A 21,823-nucleotide genomic window follows, 5' to 3' on the forward strand; every position below is an offset into this window, starting at 1 on the left:
GCCGCTAGATGCAGAACACAGTGCCTTGAAAAACTATTCATACCCCTTGAAATTTTCCACATTTTTCATGTTACAGCCAAAAACTTAAATGTATTTTATGTGATAGACCAATACAAGTGGCACATAATTTTGAAGTGGAAGGAATATGATAAATGGTTTTCAAATTTTTTTTTTACAAATAAATATGTGAAAAGTGTGTGTGTGTGGGGGGGGGGGGGCATTTGTACTCAGCCCCCTTTACTCTGATACCCCTAACTAAAATCTAGTGGAACCAATTGCCTTCAGAAGTCACCTAATTAATAAATAGAGTCCGACACCCTGACTAAGCGGTGACACCGACACCCTGACTACGCGGTGACACCGACACCCTGACTAAGCGGTGACACCGACACCCTGACTACACAGTGACACCGACACCCTGACTAAGCGGTGACACGACACCCTGACTACACGGTGACACCGACACCCAGACTACACAGTGACACCGGCACCCTGACTACGCGGTGACACCGGCACCCTGACTACGCGGTGACACCGGCACCCTGACTATGCGGTGACACCGACACCCTGACTATGCGGTGACACCGACACCATGACTACGCAGTGACACCAACACCCTGACTACGCGGTGACACCGTCACCCTGACTACGTGGTAAAACCGACACCCTGACTACATGGTGACACCGACACCCTGACTACGTGGTGACACCGACACCCTGACTACGCGGTGACACCAACACCCTGACTACGCGGTGACACCAACACCCTGACTACGCAGTGACACCGACACCCTGACTATGTGGTGACCACGACACCCTGACTACGCGGTGACACCAACATCCTGACTACGCGGTGACACCGACACCATGACTAAGCGGGGACACCGACACCATGACTAAGCGGGGACACTGACACCATGACTAAGCGGTGACACCGACACCCTGACTACACAGTGACACCGACACCCTGACTACGCAGTGACACTGACACCCTGACTATGTGGTGACACCGACACCCTGATTACGTGGTGACCACGACACCCTGACTACGCGGTGACACCGACACCCTGACTACGCGGTGACACCGACACCCTGACTACGCGGTGACACCGACACCCTGACTACGCGGTGACACCGGCACCCTGACTACGCGGTGACACCGACACCCTGACTACGCGGTGACACCGGCACCCTGACTACGCGGTGACACCGACACCCTGACTACGCGGTGACACCGACACCCTGACTACGCGGTGACACCGACACCCTGACTACGCGGTGACACCGGCACCCTGACTACGCGGTGACACCGACACCCTGACTATGAGAAGGGTGATACACCCACCAGAGTTTTGCATTTTACATGCATTTATAACAGTAAAGTGAGTTTATATATTGACATACAGGATTTAGAACTCCGTCTGACTGGTAAGATGTTACATATTAAAAGCAGCGGCATCCCTGCTCGTCTCAAAAGTTTGCTAATCAGACAGAAGTTCGCTGCTTTAAAAAATCAACATCTAACTAGTCAGACTGAGTTCTAAGTCCTGTATTTCAGTACATAAACTCACTGTACTGTTAACAATAAGTGTAAAATGCAAAACTCCGGTGGGTGCTGTATGATCTATCTACATCCCGCACTACTCCATAGTGGCGCAGCGGATCGTCACTTCCGTTACACATTCTGACGAATCAGCGGTCTGGTTGTTGGCAGTAGCCCCGCCCTGCTCAATTTTGCGCCAAATTCATTCAGGAGTTCGGGGATGAGGGGATTGCTGATCGTCCTGTTGGAGGCGGTGTCTGCCGCTGTGGGTAAGGAGGGACCCCCTGGGGGTGTTAGACAATCTACTTCCGGTCACAGTGACACTTCTACACGTGCGGTGATGGGGAAAGTCTCTGTCATAGAGGAGTGCGGGTTGCTTTCACTTGTGTATATGGCGGTGTGATCTCTGTACTCCTTTCATGTGCCTCCTTGTCATGTGGTGTGGAGGTCCGGTGGCTTATTTGTGGGTGGGTTGGGGGGTCAGCTGGATATTAAGGAGTGATGGAGGGTGCGCTTCATTGTGGGGACCGATCGTTTTCATTGAGTAGTTCTGTGTGAGAAAAGCGCAAAAGTAGCGCCTGACCCCTCCCCCTTTTTTTATTTTAACCACTTCCCATCCAGGGCAATTCTGACATTTCTTTCCTACATGTAAAAATCATCTTTTATTTTTTTTTTTTTTTTTTTAGCAGAAACCTAGAGAATACAATGGCGGTCGTTGCAACTTTTTACCTCGCACGGTATTTGTGCAGAAATTTTTCAAACGTGTATTTTTTTGGGGGGAAAGAAACAGTTTTGTGCTTTAACCACTTGCAGACCGGACCATTTTGCTGGTCAAAGACCAGTCCACTTTTTGCGATTCGGCACTGCGTCGCTTTAACTGACAATTGCGCGGTCGTGCGACGTGGCTCCCAAACAAAATTGACGTCCTTTTTTTCCCACAAATAGAGCTTTCTTTTGGTGGTATTTGATCACCCCTGCGGTTTTTATTTTTTTGCGCTATAAACAAAAATAGAGCGACAATTTTGAAAAAAAAAAAAACATTATTTTTTACTTTTTGTTATAATAAATATCCCCCAAAAAATATATAAAAAAACAATTTTATTCCCTCAGTTTAGGCCGATACGTATTCTTCTACATATTTTTGGTAAAAAATCGCAATAAGCGATTATTGATTGGTTTGCGCAAAAGTTATAGCGTTTACAAAATAGGGGATAGTTTTATGGCATTTTTATTAATATTTTTTATTATTATTTTTTTACTAGTAATGGCGGCGATCAGCGATTTTTTTTTTTTTTTTTTTTTTTTTTTTGTGACTGCGACATTATGGGAGACACATCGGACATTTTTGGGACCATTGTCATTTATACAGCGATCCGTGCTATACAAATGCAGTGATTACTGTGTAAATGACACTGGCAGTGAAGGGGTTAACCAGTGGGTGGCAGTGAAGGGGTGAAGTGTTGCTAGGGGTGTGTTACTAACTGTGGGGGGGGGGTTGGGCTTTCATTTAGTGAACACTGATCTCTGCTCCAATCACATGGAGCAGAGATCAGCGTCACTAGTTGCTAGGTAGAATTCAGCCGCCCCGTGAGACGATCGCGGGTATGCCCGCGGCGATTGAGTCCGTGGGACCCGCGACCGGACTCACGGGGGTCCCAACCGGCACGCGAGCGCACCGCCAGCGGCGCGCTCCCGATGGCAGGGCAGCATTGAAGATTGGACGTACCTGTAGGCCAATATGCCTGCCTGTGCCATTCTGCCGACGTACATCGGCGTGCGCTGGTCGGGAACCGGTTAAAAAAAAAAAAACACAGTAAAGTTAGCCCAATGTTTTTGCATATTGTGAAAGATGAGGTTACGCCGAGTGAATAGATACCAAACATGTTACGATTCAAAATTGCACACGCTCGTGGAATGGAGGCAAAGTTCGCTACTTAAAAATCCCCATAGGCGACGCTTGAATTTTTTTTTTTTTTTTACAGGCTGCATGTTTTGAGTTACAGAGTCGGTCTAGAGATAGAATTATTGCTCTCACTCCAACGATCACGGCGATACCTACATGTGTGGTTTGAACATCGCTTTCATATATGGGCGGGACTTACGTATGCGCTCGCTTCTGTGTGTGGGGACAGGGGCACTTTAAAAAAAAATATTTTTTTGTTATTTATACTTTTTTTTTTTTGACACTTTTTTTATCACTTTTTTTCCCATTACAAGGAATGTAAACATCCCTTGTAATATGAATATGACATGACAGGTCCTCTTTATGGTGAGATATGGGGGTCAATAAGACCCCACATCTCACCTCTAGGCTGGGAAGCCTGAAATCAAAAAAGAAATAAAATAAACCGATCCTGGCTTCCCAGCCAAGGTGGCGCCGTTTTTTTTTTTTTTTTAATGCAGAGGCAGGCCGGGTGTGACGTCATAACATCGCGCCCGGCCTCTGACAATCATAGAGACTCCGGCAACCATCTGGTCCGCCAGAAATCTCTATGGTCAACATCCGGGGGCTGACTCACCAATCGTATCGGTGAGTCGGTAGAAGCATTGGAGGGCGGCGGGAGTGGGGGGGGGGCGTCCCCTCTTGCCTCCCGTAAGAACGATCAAGTGGCTGAACAGCCGCTAGGATCGATCTTATGGTGCTCTGAATCGCCGGCTCTAAAAGACAATATCTGAATGATGTCTATAGCTACACCCATCATTCAGATATCCCCACTCAAAGTCCGTCACGTCATACGACGGCAGGGGGGAGTGAGGCAGTTAAACAATAAATAAATAGAATTCCCACAACAAAACGCGTTGTATTTAGCCATTCATCACGTGACCTCTGGAAGATTTACCCCCCTCCTCCATGACCAGGCTATTAAAAATTATATATTTTTTTTGCAATACGGCACTGCGTTACTTTAACCACTTGTGGACCGCCTCACGGGGATGTACGTCCTTTTTTTGAAGAGGGATATCTCGGTAACGGCAGAAGCTGCTGCCACAACCGAGATATCCATCTTTTCAGGCGGCGGTCGGCTGTACGATAACGGTGGTCTCCGTGGCGGATTCGCCGCGAGATCACCGCTATCGGCGGCGGGAGAGGTGCCACCCCCCCCTCCCGCTGCCCTCCCGCACCTTCCGCCGCTTACCGGAGCCGTCGGTAGCGGCGGAGGCGATCGGGTCCTCTTCCTAGTTGGACATAGAGACAAGTGAGGCTAAGATGGCCCCCACTCGTCTCTATACCATAGGAGGGCGGAAGCGACGTCAAAACGTCACTTCCGCCCATACCTCTTAAAGGTATATTTTTTTTTAAATGTCAGATTTTCTTTTTTTTTTTTTTTTTTTGCATTTTAGCCCAAATATGAGATCTGAGGACCAGATCTCATATTTAAGAGGGCCTGTCATGCTTTTTTCTATTACAAGGGATGTTTACATTCCTTGTAATAGGAATAAAAGTGATCCATTTTTTATTTTTTTTAAACAGTGTAAAAATAAATAAAATCAATTAAAATAAATAAGAAAAAAAATTTTTTTTTTTAAAAACACCCCGTCACGACGAGCTTGCGCACAGAAGCGGGCGCATACGTGAGTAGCGCCCACATATGAAAACGGTGGTCAAACCACACATGTGAGGTATCGCCGCGATCGGTGGAGCGAGAACAATAATTCTAGCCCTAGACCTCCTCTGTAACGCAAAAAATGCAACCTATAGAATTTTTTAAATGTCGCTTATGAAGATTTTTAAGGCTAAAAGTTTGACACCATTCCACGAGCGGGCGCAATTTTGAAGCGTGACATGTTGGGTATCAATTTACTTGGCATACCATTATCTTTCACAATATAAAAAAAATTGGGCTAATTTTACTGTTGTCTTATTTTTTTATTCAAAAAAGTGCATTTAAAAAAAAAAAAAAAGTGCGCTTGTAAGACCGCTGCGCAAATACGGTGTAAAAAAAAAAGTATTTCAATGACCGCCATTTTATTCTCTAGGGTGTTAGAAAAAAAAACAATATAAAATGTTTGGGAGTTCTAAGTAATTTTCTAGCAAAAAAAACAATTTTAAACATGAAAACACTAAGTCTGAAAAAGAGGCCTGGTCCTTAAGTGGTTAACCCACTTGCCCCCCCAGGCTAATTCTGACATTTCTCTCATACATGTAATAAGCATCATTTTTTTTTGCTAGAACCCCCAAACATGTATATATATAATATTTTAGAGCTGCACAATTAATCATTAAAAAAAAATCATGATCTCGATTCAACCCCCCCCCCCCGACGATATCTATTGCAGAGTTTGCCATTTCTTTCATATAACAAGTGGAGAGACTTAGGCCTCTTGCACACGGATGATCCGTTCAGGGTCGCCTGTCAGTTTTTCAGACAGACCTGAACGGATGCTCCATAGACCTCTATGCAGCGTCGGATGTGACAAGTCCGCTGACATCCAACCTGCTCCGACCCGAAAAGGTGTGACGGAAAAACCTACTTTTTCCATCCGTCTGTGGATCAGATGACGACGGACTCTGCGGTCCGTCGTCATCAAATCTCCCATAGGGGAGAGCTGCGCTCTGACAGGTCCGTCCCTGCACAGTGTGCAGAGATAGACCTGTCATCTTCCTGGTCAGCGGAGATCGACGGAGCGATCCCCGCTGAGCAGAGCGGGCTCTGTAGTACAGACATGTCCCTGTGAAGGAGCCCTTATCTGCTCACTCAGATGTGAAAAGAAAACGTCTGTCTGCCAAGTTTTTAAAATGAAAACTTGTAACTAACTTCCTTCTTAGATCAAAGGGATACACTTCTGTGTGTAAAGGAAAAATCAAAGCAGCCTGCCAAGTTTTTCACAACCTGTAAATGCAGGTAGTTTAACCACTTAAAGTCTAAATGTTTTTCTGACACTTGTTTCTTAAGTTAAAATCAATATTTTTTTTGCTAGAAAATTACATGGAACCCCCAAACGTTATATATATTTTAGCAGAGACGCTGGGGAATAAAATGTCAATTGCTGCAATATTTTATTTCACACTGTATTTGCCCAGTGGTCTTACAAACGCAATTTTTTGGGAAAAAATTCACTTCAATGATTAAAAAAAAATAAAAAAAAGAAATAGTAAAGTTCGCCCAATTATTTTTTGTTTTAATGTGAAAGATTTTACGCCACCAGAATCGTTAGATACAGAGATATCTATCTATCTATCTATCTATCTCTATTTTTTCTCAAGTCATCTTCCAGGACGGCACACCTGAGAGATGAGAGGCTCCTCCCTGCAGGAAACACAATCAATCGACAGCTGTTTTAAGTCCCCACCCTTCCCCTTGATCCTCAGTTTTTGATTGTGTTTCTCCCTACACAGCGAAACTGTTTTTTTTTTCCAAATGACCCGAAGCCTGGGGCTGGTGGTCTCCCCCTGGGAGCCGGACCACAAGCTTAGGAAGCCTCTGGGTCTGGTAGGATATTCTTGTCCTTCCTGGGGGGTTTCCTCAGGGGGGGCAGCAGAAATTGAAAGAGCCCCCCCTGAGAGCTGAAGGAGCCTGGGTACAGTGGTGTACCCAGAACTTTAGGGGCCATTATCCTGTCTCCCCTCCTTACCTGTCCAGGTGGCTGTTCAGACGGGGTGCTGGCCATCGGTTCTTCCAGGGGGATCGTGTCCCCGACTCCTGGGCCCCCGGTAGCTCGCGTGGGCTGCCGGAGAGGGCACGGTGACAAGCACCCGCGTAATTTTCAAACTTTGGGAAAATGGCGGCGGTGTTCTTACCCAGGAGGGAAGGCTGAGAGTCAGCAGGAGCAGGTGCCCACATCCTCCTTTCGCTAGAGCGAGGAGGCACCAGTTTACTACGGTGGATGTCTGCCTTAACCACCTCAGATGGGAATGAGGAACGGAAGGCAGTGCCCCCCCCCCATGTGTATATACTGACTGGTACAGCGCAGGACACAGCCTAACCTGGCACCTCCCTATGGGGACAGCGGTTGGGGGGGGCACTTTGGCGGCTATCCTCCTTGCGTTTGGACCATAAATGAATGGAAAAGAAAGCCCGGTGGCTGTGGCAAAAGGGGAAGACGACAACGGTGAGTACTTTCCTTGGCCTTGGGAATTTAGCTGCAAAATCCCCAATTCCAGCCAGAGGGTTTTAGGGCATTTGAGATCTCCCCTGGGGTCTGGATTCAAATAGCCCAGAAGCTTCTGCTAAAAACACCAGCTGCAGCCCCTCTTACATCAGAGAAGCTGTATGGTGGACAGGTGGTTTAGGCACACTCGTTCCTCTGCACCATCTCAGATGGGAAAGAGGTAGGTAGGCCATTGCTCCCCTTCCCCATGTATATACTGGGGGTCGGGATACAAATAGCGCAGACGCCACTGCTAAAACCACCAGCCACAGCTCCCTCTTACAGCAGAGACACTGTGGTTATCGCAGCAGTAGGTTGCCAGCCTCTCCCTACATGCCCAGTTGTGGTACATTAGTAGGGATGAATATAGCGTACAGAGGGGACCTGGTAGATACAAAGTTACTTACAGGCCAGGTATATCACTGAACAGGTTATTAATTGGGCAGTGGTTGGTGGATTCAGAAGCTCCCCTGGTCAGCAGGTGCACTAGGTTACCGGCCCTATTAGCCCAGCTGCTAGGAATCTGAAGTTGCTTCAAGATGCTTAAAAGCTGACCTGACATTCAAGGATGGGCAGGGACCAAGCTACTGTATGGCACAGTAGGGGTTCCCTTGTGACAGATCCTTCTTTTGGGGGTTGCTTGCTATAGGTAACTTTCATAAGCTCCAACCTCCCACTCCACCTTTACACTGTGTTTATATTATAGTGTAGGAGGTAAGAAGAAACTTTTTTTTATTGGTTTGGGCTACAATCCACTCAGTGGCAGATCTAAAGGCGATTCACCATAGATCGCTTCCTACATCCTTTTAATTGAGGATTTTCTGTGCAAACCTATGCAAGAGCTACATAATAGCTATTTACCCCCCCAGGCTAAATTGGTAACCACCTCTTCTAGAGGCTGTCTTAACTTGGTCTCTAGGGCTGGGCTCATTGAGACTTTAGTTGCTAATCAGCACCACCTGGGTTTGAGCTGGCTAGCGTTTGCTCAGTCTATGGAGGTAAGGTAGGACAACTACTACTAATAGTAGGGTGTCCAACCATTTTAGGATTTGTTCCTTCACTGGTGGTGAGGTTTAGTATCCACAGCCCAGGCTATGCCTATGAAATAAATTGCCTGTTGGTTATTTCATAAAGGGATAGACCATGACTCCTCATTGGCTGCACACCAGTAGATCAGTAGTGAAAGTTTGTCCTTGCTGGGATGTTTTTGTGGCACAGCAGAAATACACATTGAGATTTGTGACATCTCTGCTCATAAGGGCTATATTGCTGTACATCAGAAATGCACTGCACTGAAGCTTGTTTGCTGTCCTTTATATCCTAAAGGTTCTGATTTGTTTGGCTACAGATCAGAAAAATACAACAGTGAAGGTGATCTGTACTTTCTGGTTTTGTGCTGCACAGCAGAAATGCACATCATTGAGTCTGGTGACATCTCTGCTCATAATGGTTATATTGCTGCACATCAGACATACACAAGATTGAGGTCTGTCTGTGGGGCTTCGTGTCCTGTGTCCTGTGTTACTGCCTTGTTGGTTACTTATCAGAAAGGCAGCAGTGAAGTTTGATGGTCCTGATTTGCGTGGCGTTGTGCTGATTCAGACAGTGCTATTAACGGCAATGGCTGCTGAGTTTAAACATGCGATTTGACATGTTGAGTCACATGACAAATCATTTCAATATGGATGTGCTATCTCTATTCATAGTGTTTTATTGTTGCACATCAGATATATATAGGATTAAGGTCTGTGAGGTTTTGTGTCCTGTATTACTGCCTTATCAGAAAGGCAGCAGTGAAAATTGATGGTTCGAATTTGTTGGGCTACATAGCAGAAATACAAATTGAACCCCTGCCAGGTGTAGTAAATATACAATTGTTATGGTAGTGGCAGCTCCTCCTCTCATCAACAATTGTCCTTTGTTCATAAATTTTTCACATTTTGGCTTTCCTGATCTCAAAATAATCAGAATTGTTATATTGTTGCACATCAGACATATACAAGATTGAAGGTTGTCTGTCCTTTTTTATGTCTTGCATATACTGCCTTATTGGCTGCATATCAGAAAGGACACAGCAGTGAAGATTGCTTGTCTTTTTCTGATTTTATTTTTGCTGCTCAGCTGAGACACATTGAGGATGGTGGCCTCTCTACTCAGTATTGGTATATTACTACACATCAGACATGCACAAAGATTGAATGTTTGTGTCCTGTATGTCCTATATTTACTGCCTTATCGTTTGTATATCAGGCACAGCAGTGAGCAGTGTTTCTCATTGATCTACCTTTCTGGCAGGGGGTTGTTGGCTACACTCCTCCAGGGAGTCATAGCATTGGGGACCCCTCACTTGTTCGACCCGAAAATTGCTATTTTTTTTTCCTTGCGACCTGTGTAATCTTGAGGTCTGTGGATCCAGGAATCGGGGACTGCTGGAGTCGCACAGACACAAATGGTACCCATTTGAAGCCATAGTGTATAACTTTTCATGCGTCTTGCAGTCCCAAGTCGCAGGTTGGGTCGCACGGGTGTGGGAGCCCTAAGCTTATCTGTCCCTTCTGGTTGAGGTTTTGCTACACAGCAGGAATACTCATCATGGCGTTATTGTTTTATTTTGCAGCAGACCAGAAAGATTGCAGCTGTAAAGGCTGTCTGTCTTTTTCCTCAGTGTCTGCTTTTATGTTGTTGCACAGCAGAAATACTCAGGATGGAAGCTTGTTGGTGCTTTCTGTTTCATATTGCCTTGCCTTACTGCTCTTCAGAAAAACACAATGCTGCAGGTTGCTTGTGTCCTTTCTTAGTGTTGGTTCTATCTGAACTACAATACAGAAGTGCATGACAGAAAGGATTGTCTTGTGTTCCATATTTTTCCCTGTGGCATAGCAGAAATGCGCAACACGGGAGTTGGTGTTCATATTGATCTTATAACTGTATTTGGTGGTTTGCCAGAAATACACAACATAGAAGTTTGGATCTTTCTGTCTTTATATTTATAGCCTTGTTTTGCTGTACATAGGTAAAACACAACAGTAAAGGGGGTTCCTGTCCTTTCTGTATTTATATATCAGTTATGACCTAGCTAGCTGCACTAAAGAAATACGCAGCATTTAGGGTTTGCTTGAGTCTTAATGTTTTATGTCTTGGCAACACATCAGAAAACCAGACTATGAGGGCTGTTTGTCTACATTGAGTTTCAGATTTGGGTCTCTTCCCATATTTGATATATAGGTTTAGCTAGTCACACTCAGGCACACAACATTGTTGTCTATGCTTGTGTCCTTTCTGTCTAAAACTAATGTGCTGTGCCCACAATCTATGATCATTTTATTTGTGATATTAATAATGCATGTATCACCTTTTTGTATTTCAGCCTTCTTTTCCATGGAGGGGCCAGGAGTTCGGGCTGCAGATGCCACATGTCAGAAAACCTTGACCACTTGCATTCAGGGATGCCAGAACCATTTCCTAGGGTTGAAGCCCTGTAGGATTATGGGACACTGGAGGAAGGGGATAATGAATCGCCCTGTTTAGTAAGAACTCGGAGAGTTCTGTTCAGAGGAGTATTAGGGCCTGAGGATGAAGTATAAAGATGTATACCCGATTGAATAGGTTTCGGCTCGGTGCATGGCCTTCATTTCGCCCTTTTAGCAAAACTAGACGTAGCAATATGGGTAGTCTACTGCTAGGGACTTTAATCTCCTGAAGAAGGCTCTCAGGCGTAAGTAAGGACATAGATTGGGCGTGCCTTAAACCCAGGGTTCAAGCTTCTGTTAATCTATTTCCCTTAAGTAGGCTTCCCTTTAGTCTTTTGCTGACATAAAGATAAAACGGAACAGTTGCAGTTTTATTTCCCTCAACAGGGTAGTGTTAAGACAGGCCCTTTTATTGATTAATGTAGTGTCCTTGTCTTACACAGGTCTCTTATCTTTTTAGTGGTTCTAAGTAGCACCTATAGGCACAATAAGCCATGGTTGTTAGATGTGTGAGATAGGCAACATTGCTAACCTACAAGTTTAACATGTTTTCTGATTCCATTTTTAAGAGCCCATTTCACCTAGATACTGCACCCGAAGCGGAAAAGGCAGGAACATCTGTGGAGCAGACCGCTAAGATGGAGCAGACAGCTAAGATGCCTTCATCAAGCATATGAGCGTATGGAGTGGAGGTAAAGCTCACTGCAGAACCAAGGTTCGCCAAGAGGGTCTTGCAGTGGCCCCACCAAGGTAGGCTTGAGGTACTTGTTTATCCTCTCAGGTGTGCCGTCCTGGAAGATGACTTGAGAAAGGTACCAGTTACTTACCGGTAACTGTCTTTCTGGGAAATCTTCCAGGACGGCAGGCCTACTTCCCGCCCGTTGGAGGAGGGAAAATTCTAGAACACTAGAAGGTGAGTACCTATGAGGAATGATTTCCCTTGTGAACCTGGTTCAGGAGTTACTTCTCTACAAACTGAGGATCAAGGGGAAGGGTGGGGACTTAAAACAGCTGTTGATTGATTGTGTTTCCTGTAGGGAGGAGCCTCTCATCTCTCAGGTGTGCCGTCCTGGAAGATTTCCCAGAAATACAGTTACCGGTAAGTAACTGGTACCTTTTTTCATGTAAACAAAAAGTGTCAGAAAGGGCTTTTTCTTCAAGTGGTTAGAAGAGTGGGTGATGTGTGACATAAGCTTCTAAATGTTGTGCATAAAATGCCAGGACAGTTCAAAACCTCCCCAAATGACCCCATTTTAGAAAGTAGACACCCCAAGCTATGTGCTGAGAGGCATGTCGAGTCCATGGAATATTTTATATTTTGACAAAAGTTGTGGAAAAAAGACATTATTATTATTATTATTATTATTTTTTTTTTTTTTTTGCACAAAGTTGTCATTAAATGATATATTGCTCGAACATGCCATGGTTATATGTAAAATTACACCCCAAAATACATTCTGGTGCTTCTCGGGGTACGGGGATACCACAAGTGTGAGACCTTTTGAGAGCCTAACCGCGTACGGTACCCCAAAATCCAAGCACCACCAGGCTTTCTAAGGGTGTAAATTTTTGATTTCATTCCTCACTGCCTATCACAGTTTCGGAGGCCATGGAATGCCCAGATAGCACAAAATCCCCCCAAGTGACCCCATTTTGGAAAGGAGACACCCCAAGCTATTTGCCGAGAGGTATGGTTAGTATTTTGCAGACCTTCATTATATATATATATATATATATATATATATATATATATATATATATATATATATATATATATATATATATATATATATATATATATATATATATATATATAAATTATTTTAGCAGAGACCCTGGGGAATAAAATGTAATTTGCTGCAATATTTTGTCGCACTGTATTTTTGCCCAGTTGTCTTTCAAACGCAATTTTTTGGGGAAAAAAATACACCTCAATGAATTAAAAAAAAAAAAAAAAGAAACATTAAAGTTCGCCCAATTTTTTTTGTTTCAGTGTGAAAGATTTTACGCCACAAGAATCCTTAGATCTCTCTCTCTCTCTCTCATTCTCATATATATATATTATGATAGACATCTCAATTTTTTTATTTATTTTTTTTTAAGCGGAGACCCCAGGGAATAAAATGGTGGTCATTGCAAATTTCCATCTCGTATGGTATATGCACAGCAGATTTTTAAACCTTTTTTTTTTTTTTTTTTTTTGGGGGAAAATAAAACAGGTCCAATCGATACCCAACATGTCATGCTTTAACCACTTGCATATCGGGCACTTTTAACCCCCCCCATCCTGTCCAGACCAGCTTTCAGCGCTGTCACACTTTGAATGACAATTGCGCAGTCATACAACACTGTACACATATAAAATGTTTATCTTTTTTTTTCATCACACAAATAGAGCGTTCTTTTAGTGGAACCTTGGATTAGGAGCATAATCTGCTCCAGAAGAATGCTTGTAATCCAAACCACTTTTATATCAAAGCGAGTTTCCCCATAGGAATCAATGGAAACTCTAATAGTTCGTTCCAGTGGCCAGAGGGGGGGCTTGGAAATGGCTCAGAGCTGCTCGGGTGCATTCGGAAACACTCGGGAACCAAATGCTTTCAAGTGGCTTGGAGTCCATCCGAGTGGCTGCGAATGTCACCGGCGCAGCCCCCCACCTCTGGCGAAAAAAAATCGTTTGATAGTTGTTATGAAATTTTGAAAACAGGTAATTTTCCTCCTTATTCACTTCCTGACGGCCTCATGCAGATATACTGCGTCAGAACGGCCAAAGAGGCAGATTAACGTCCCTGTACATGGCCCTTTAAGAGGCGGCTTGTCCGTTGGGAGCTCCGTGACCGCATACCCGATGTCCGGGGGGATACCCGCGATCGTCTCACGGAGAGGAAGAACAGGGAGACGGTAATGTAAACAAGCATCTCCCCGTTCTGCCTAGTGACACTGACACTGATCAGCTCTCCCCACAGTTAGAATCACTCCCTAGGACACACTTAACCCCTACAGCACCACCTAGTGGTTAACACCTTCACTGCCAGTTAAATTTTTTACAGTAATCAATGCAATTTTTTAGCATTGATCGCTGTATTAATGGCAATGGTCCCAAAAATGTGTCAAATGTCTGATGTATCCGCCAAAATGTCGCTACGTCGCACGACCACGCAATTTTCAGTTAAAGCGACGCAGTGCCGTTTCGCAAAAAGTGCTCTGGTCAGGAAGGGGGTAAATTTTTTCCGGGGCTGAAGTGGTCAATTGAGGTGGCAGTGATTGGCAGCACTGGTAGGTGGCACTGGTGGGCACAGATAAGGCAGCGGTACCAATGTCCTTCTGACAGAAGCCGGTAATCTGCTGTTTTTTTCAGAGTGGGGGGGGGGGGAAATATCGATCTCCTGTTTACATCACATGGTCATTGGCTGACAGCTGATCATGTTGTAGGGGGCCGGGATCGGCCCCTTACTCCAATCTGTGATCACTCGAGTCTCATAGACTCTTATCACAGAGTGTGACCCGCAGGGACAAGCGGGCAGCTCATACACAGGGGGAAGTCTATGGACGCCCTCCCGGCAATTAAGGCCCACGCTGTAGCCTGGCTTTCGGCTATAGTGCAGGCGGCAAGTAGTTACAATTGCACACATTCATGGCCAGGGTGGATTTGATTTAAATCATTTTTAAAGAGCCGCTGTCATCTCTGCCCCGCAGTGGCTCCTCCTCTGACCCGCTGTTGACTCACTGACAGTCCAATTCACTTTAATGGCTGGTGATGCGGCAGTGACACAACAAGGTGGGGGACATGGCGGCAGCGGGTGAGTGGATGCCCGCTAACAGGTGCTGCCATGATGGATCTGAAATGACAGGTGCTCTGTAAGAGTCCTTTCACACTGGGGTTGCGTTAGCAGTAAAGCGCCGCTCGTTTTAGTGGCACTTTACTGCTGTATAACCACTTGCCACCCCTCCATATAGCAATATGACGTTGAGTTATCTTGATTGGACTTCATATGACGTGATCGGGATAACAAGCTGGCGCACGCCCGCAGGGACACGCAGCACGGCGATTGGAGGTGCTGTGTGTCAGCCTGACACACTGCAATTCCTATCTTGGCATGGGGCCTCTGATGGAGGCTTCTTACCACGTGATCTGCTGTGACCAATCACAGCTGATCAAAGTGTGAACCAGGAAGTGCCGGTAAACTGGCTTTCCTCGCTTCATACTGACAGGAAGAGCTGATCGGCAGGGGGGGGGGGGGGGGGGGGGTCTGGACTGATAATCAGCACATTGATTATCAATGCAGCCCTCCTCAGAGGTGCCCATCAGCTACCAATCAGTGCCCAACAAAGAATGTCTATCAGTACCCATTAAAGTGCCCCATCAGTAATGCCTGTCAGTGCCATTCAGATGCCACTCAGTAATGCCTATCAGTGCCGCCTATTGGTGCCCATCAGTTTTTTTCAAAATTGTCGGTATTTTTTGGTTTATAGAGCAAAAAATGAAAAACGCAGCGGTGCCTGGCATTGAAGTGGTTAAGCAGTTCTTTTCGGCCGCTAGCGAGGAGCGTTTAACCTCCAAGACGGGTTAAAAGCGCCGACGTTCCGCCATTTCGGAAGTGCTGCCGATTAATTGCAATGGGCAGGGGCAGTTTGGGAGCGCTAAATACAGGCATACCCCACTTTTAAGTACACAATGGGGTTCATTTACTAATTCTGGAAAGTGCAAAATCAGGCTCATTTCTGCATAGAAACCATTGAGCTTCCAGGTTTTATTAGCAAAGCTTAATTGAACAAGCTGGGGTTAGAAGCTCATTGGTTTCTATGCAGAAGGGAGCCTGATTTTGCACTTTCCAGCTTTAGTAAATAAACCCCATTGTGTACTTAAAAGTGGGGGTATGCCTGTACATCGCCCCAAAAACGCACCAAAGATGCTGCTTGCAGGACTTTTCCTAATGTCCCGCAAGTGCACCGCTCCAGTGTGAAAGCACTCGGGCGGCACGGAAGGCAGTTTACAGGCGCTATCAGTTTTATTTATCAGTCACAGGATAATCATTTTAAATGGATGGGGTATTCACCATCAGTTATTGTCGTTCATGCTCTCGCAAAAGTTAGAAGTCTCACTCCTCTTACTTCATTGTCTGTTATATCAAAGAAATGAAACGTGCAACAGCAATGGTTGGACCACATCTGGTACTTGGATACGGAGATCTCACCACCTCTCCCGATAAAAAAATGTCTCTGCTGCTGGGATTTGCACTGATCATCTTTGTCCTGGTCTGGGTGCTGCACTATAGTGATGGGATGCAGACAGTGCGGAATTTAACTGGCACCCTGTATTGATCATCACTGGTTTCGTCTTTATCGAAGGCATTGGAAATGTGACTACTGCCATACCACTATCCAATGTGGGTACTCCACAAATTTGTCGGTTGATTTGACTCTGAGAGGGAGAAAGCTGTCGGATATTATCTGTGAGGAGGAATGAAGCAAATTGGACGAGTTGATAAGCATTCGTTGATACTAAGTGTATGTGACCCTCTGTAATTTAAAGGGTCCACACGATGAGGTGGGCAGCAGATTCTACCACTGGTGGCGGTCCCCCCCTGGCACTAAGTCACTTTATACATGATCTGACTGTATACCACTGAAGATTCCTCACCCGGATTTTTAGATATATATAAGCTATTTTGGACTTTTAATAATATTAATTTTAATATGTTAGAAATTATTTTAGTTAGAGCGCTGCACTATCTGTTTTGATATATTGTATTTTGGGGTTTGGTGATTGACCCTTGGTGTTCAGCAGCTTTCTGTAAGACCCCTTTCACACCAAGGGCATTTTGCAGGCCCTATAGCGTTAGAAATAGCACCTGCAATCCGCCCTAAAGAAGCTGCACCATTATGTGTAGTGTAAAAGCCCCGAGGGCTTTCACACTACAGCGGTGCGCTGGCAGGACGTCAGAAAAAAGTCCTGCCAGCAGCTTCTTTTGGAGCGGTGAAGGAGCGGTGTGTTTACCGCTCCTCCACCGCTGCTCCCCATTGAAATCAATGGGGCGGCGATGTAACACCGCTGGCGAAACGCCGCTATTCCTGGCGGGTTTAACCCTTTCTCGGCCGCTAGCGGGGCGTAAAAGTGCCCCACTAGCGGCTGAAATGCGACACAAATCCGGCGGTAAAACGCTGCTAAAAATGGCGGCGTTTTACCGCCCACGCTATCGGCGGTGTGGTGTGAAAGGGGTCTTTAGGGGTTGTACTGCGCTGATTTTTTTTTCTGCTTTTACATCTCCTGGTAAAAAGCCTGTGAATTAATTAATTTTGCTGTTTTGCTTGAAATCACAATAAAATTACATATACTTTTTTTTATTGTATTTTCTTCATGCTATGTTAATTTTTTATTTTTATTTTTTATGTCTCTCTAATCACTTTTTCATCTTTCCAGCATCACCGCCTCAGGTGACATGTTCAAGCTCAAACTCCGCAGAACTGTCAGGAAATGTCACTCTGACATGCGAGTTCCAGGCTAATCTGGAGGTTCTGCAAATCACCTGGCAGAAGAAGAGGGGGAAGAACACTCAGAACATGGCGACCTGCAGTGAGAAGTACGGGACACACATCACCAAACAGTTCAAGAAACACATCACCGTTCTGGAATCCACACCAGCAAAATCCTCTATTAATATTATAAATCTGGAAAAGGAAGATGAAGCTTGCTACAACTGCTTGTTTAATGCATATCCCAATGGTGCCTTCACTGGAGAAATTTGCCTGACGGATCTCAGTAAGTCACATTTGGCGCGTTAGTTGCATTTTGCATTTGCTGTTGTGATCTGCCTCTAAAATCCATTTAGTTTCTGAATTAACCGCCATCACAGACAACAGAGGTCCGCTGTGAGTGCTGCGGGAATGCAGACTTCAAGAACACATGTTAGGGCGGCTTAAAGTGTTACTAAACCCACAACAATAAAATCATATGTAGAATAGCATGTTTGTTATACTCACTGTGGAACTGTAGGGGTCAATCCTCTACATTGTGTATAAAGGCTGTTTGATCCTGTCTTCACAGATCCTCCCCCTCCTGCAGTGTCTACCTTGGGAAGAACAGGAAAGGTAGCCAACCTCAACCTGCACATGCTCAGTTGTGTCTTTTATGCTGGACAGAACGTTTCCGTTAAGTTTTTCAGGTCACATGTTGAGCCTTGTGAACTGAGCATGTCATTGGCACGGCGCCGAACAGCGCTGGCCGTTTCATGGGTGAGGGTTCACAGATAAAGAAGACGTTTCGCCATAGGAGAGTGAAAGCTCCTCCATGAACACTGGGGAATTGCTGGGACCCTGTAGAGCAGGGATATGCAATTAGTGGACCTCCAGCTGTTGCAGAACTACAAGTGCCATGAGGCATAGCAAGACTCTGACAGCCACAAGCATCACACCCAGAGGCAGAGGCATGATGGGACTTTGGTAGTTTTGCAACAGCTGGAGGCCCGCTAATTGCATATCTCTGCTGTAGACTAACACAGGACCGAGATATATAGAAAATAAAATGGGTATATAGCGGGCAGTATTTGGATAAAAAGAAGATTTAGCAGCTGTGTGCAAACGGGGGGGGGGGGGGGGGGGGGATTCGTTGTTATATTGCTGGCTTTAGTAACACTTTAAAAAGATTATTGTATTGAAAATTAAAGTGGTTGCAAACCCTCAAATATACCCAGTGGAATGACTGACCTCAGGCAATACACGGAGATGAAAACCTTCCTCCCTACAGCCGGTTTTCCCCTACATGCATTCGAAGTGCAGAATTTACACTGAATCTCTCAGCTCTGAGAAGCAGGGGGTGGAGAACTGAAGTTATATCAGTGAGGAGAGCTCTGAGAGCTGAATGGAGGGAAGGGACACCCCTCCCCCTTTACAGCTCACAAAAACAGCGTTGAGGCTGTCAATCACTGGCTGTGCCCTCCCCTGTCACCATTTTTCTTAAGGTGTTGGGAAAACTCATCCAAAGTGACTAATGCTGATGATAGCAGAGGAAGGAGGCAGCAGACAGAAATGACACTTAAAAGAGTAGTATGGGTTTGGGGGTCCCCCCCTCATCATACTTGCCTACGGTGAGTGCAGCAACGGTCTGATGCTGCATCTGTTCCTCGGGGCCTCTAATGCCCTGTGCACACAGTCGGACATTCTAACCACAAAATCCGTCAGATTTTTTCTGACAGATTTTGAAACTGGTGTTGCATACACACGGTCAGACAAAGTTGTTGGGAAATCCGATCGTTCAGAACGTGGTGACGTTCGTTGCGTATGACGGGACTACGTAGAACCTAGTAGCCAATAGTGTTGGTCTCATAATTTAATCAGAACATGCGTGGCACTTTGTCTGTCGGAATTCTCTACAAATGATCGAAAAAAGTCTGATCTGTTTTTTTTTTTTTTGTTTTTTGTTTTTTTGTTTTTTTTTCAGAAAATTTCTGATGGAAAAAGTCTGATAGAGCCCACACACGATCGGATTTTCCGACAATATAATCCAATCGGACCTTTTCCGTCTGAATTTCCGACCGTGTGTACAGGGCGTAAGACTGAGAACCGAGCGATCGAACACCGCTGATGGCTCGGTTCTCACAGCTCCCCAAGCAGAGAGCTGTTGACTGAATCAGCATCTCTCCGCTCTGCTCCTCCTCACTCACTGGAGTGGTGAGCTGCGGGGGGGGAGGGGGAGCGGGCATCTCAGCGGCCCCGCTGAGAGGCTGAGCCGGGTGTCATTCCAGGCACCTGGCGGATCCAGACTTCATTGTCGGGATGATGCGGTGCCTGTACTGATTCCTGTGACGTCAGCAGAGAGCAGACTTCAGTCTGCTCTCTGCTGAAAACAGGTTACAGGAGTGCAAAACTAATTGCACCCCTGTGACTCAGGAGAAGTACAGTCAAATGAGCTCAGGCTGGACTTCTCCTTTAAGCTGGCTACACATTGTACAATGTTTGTTGTTCAATTTCCTTTAGATTTACCTTCAACTATGTAGTACAAGGACCTGCCTGGTTGCACACAATTTGAAAGTGTTTAGGTTTGACCTCATATTTATATGGTTTTGGTAAATCTAAACTAAAATTGTATAATGTGTAGCCAGCCTCTGTACTCTGGATTGAAACAAGTACACGCTATAGAAGGGTATACTTTGTTCATATTTCATATCTGAGGCTTACAACCACTTTAATGAGGAGGTCCGCCCAACCCACGAAAAATGTAAAAGTCAGCAGCTACAAATACTGCAGCTGCTGGCTTTTAATATTAGGACACTTACCCGCCCAGGGAGCCCGCGATGTTGGCAACCCAGACAATCTTGGGATCGGCTGTCAGGTGTAGCCACCAGGGGTGGACTGACAACTCATGGGGCCCCCCGGGCAATAAGAGACGATTATGGGGCCCCCAGGCAATAGATTATGGGGCCACACACTATACCCACACAGTATACACACACACACACTGAAAAAGTACTGGAGAGGCGGGGCAGCTATAATCTTGGGATTTAAAAAAAAAAAAAACATAGATTTTTACATACAATCCCTGGTTTTATTGAGGCTGGCAACCCTGATGGGGCCCCTTGGTGGCATGGGGCCCTCGGGCAGTGCCCGAATGGTCAGTCCACCCCTGGTAGCCACCGCCATTGCTGCTAAGTGAAGCCTTTCGGCTTGATTCCCTACTGCTCTTCCACGAACCACGCTGTGCTTTGTAGTTGGCCTGGCAGAGGAAGGAGGGATGCTGCACCGTCTCCGGAAGCGGGGAAGGGTACCCGTTCCCCCCCCCCCCAAAAATATGACAAATAAATTGATTAAAGATTCATATCAATTACCCAGTCATGTAAAAAGCAAGTTCATGTTTATTTCATCTTTACGATATTTCTGTATTCAAAGATAAAACGGCTACAATTTGAGTGTAGAGTTAGCGCTAGGTTCACATATACTGTATGTTTGTGCTTGTACATCACATGCATTTCCATAGGCAGCCACACATACAAAGCAGTGCTGTAATGAAAGGAGGCAGCAGACAGAAATGACACTTAAAAGAGAAGTATGGGTTCGGGGGTCCCCCCCATCATACTTACCGTGAATGCAGCAACGGTCCGATGCTGCATTTGTTCCTCGGTGTCCCTAATGCCCTGTACACGTGGTAGGACATTCTGACCACAAAATCCGAAACTTGTGTTACATACACACGGTCAGACAAAGTTGTCGGAAAATCCGATCGTTCGGAACGTGGTGACGTTCGTTGCGTACGACGGGACTACGTAGAACCTAGTAGCCAATAGCGTTGGTCTCATAATTTAATCAGAACATGCGTGGCACTTTGTCCGTCGGAATTCCCTACAAACGATCGGAAAAAGTCTGATCGGATTTTTTTTGTCGCAAAATTTTAGATCCAGCTCTCAAACTCAAATACAATTTGAGTGTAGATTCTCAACTTCTTAGCGCTAGGTTCACATATACTGTATGTTTGTGCTTGTAAATCGCATGCATTCCGGTAGGCAGCCACACATACAAAGCAGTGCTGTAATGAAAACCATCAGGGGTGCCATTAACTCTTAACTCCCAGGTGAGGACCCCCCAACCCCTGAAAAAACGCATTTCCATGTTATCCGAGTTTTAAATAAAGGTGCAGGGAACTTTTCTTGCAGAAATCGCAGGCACAGCAGCATATTTAAATGAATGGGCTGCTGTGCCCACACAGATTTGAACCAGGCCTAAGTAACCT

General features: G+C 45.4%; 1 protein-coding gene across 2 annotated transcripts in view; it reads left to right on the forward strand.

Annotated features, from left to right (window-relative positions):
• The first annotated feature begins 1,695 nt into the window (after positions 1–1,695).
• LOC143981729 (OX-2 membrane glycoprotein-like) overlaps positions 1,696–21,823 on the forward strand; it is a 46,591-nt gene continuing 26,463 nt past the window's right edge. For both annotated transcript variants that reach the window (XM_077479779.1, XM_077479778.1), the window contains exons 1-2: positions 1,696–1,812; positions 17,525–17,863. In XM_077479779.1, the coding sequence (XP_077335905.1) occupies positions 1,764–1,812; positions 17,525–17,863 (388 nt within the window). In that variant the 5' untranslated portion in view covers positions 1,696–1,763. The remainder of the gene's footprint in view (positions 1,813–17,524; positions 17,864–21,823) is intronic.

This window comes from Lithobates pipiens, unplaced genomic scaffold, assembly GCF_037356315.1.
Source record: "Lithobates pipiens isolate NorthernLeopardFrog02 unplaced genomic scaffold, aLitPip1_a1.2 Scaffold_16, whole genome shotgun sequence".
Classification (NCBI taxonomy): domain Eukaryota; kingdom Metazoa; phylum Chordata; class Amphibia; order Anura; family Ranidae; genus Lithobates; species Lithobates pipiens.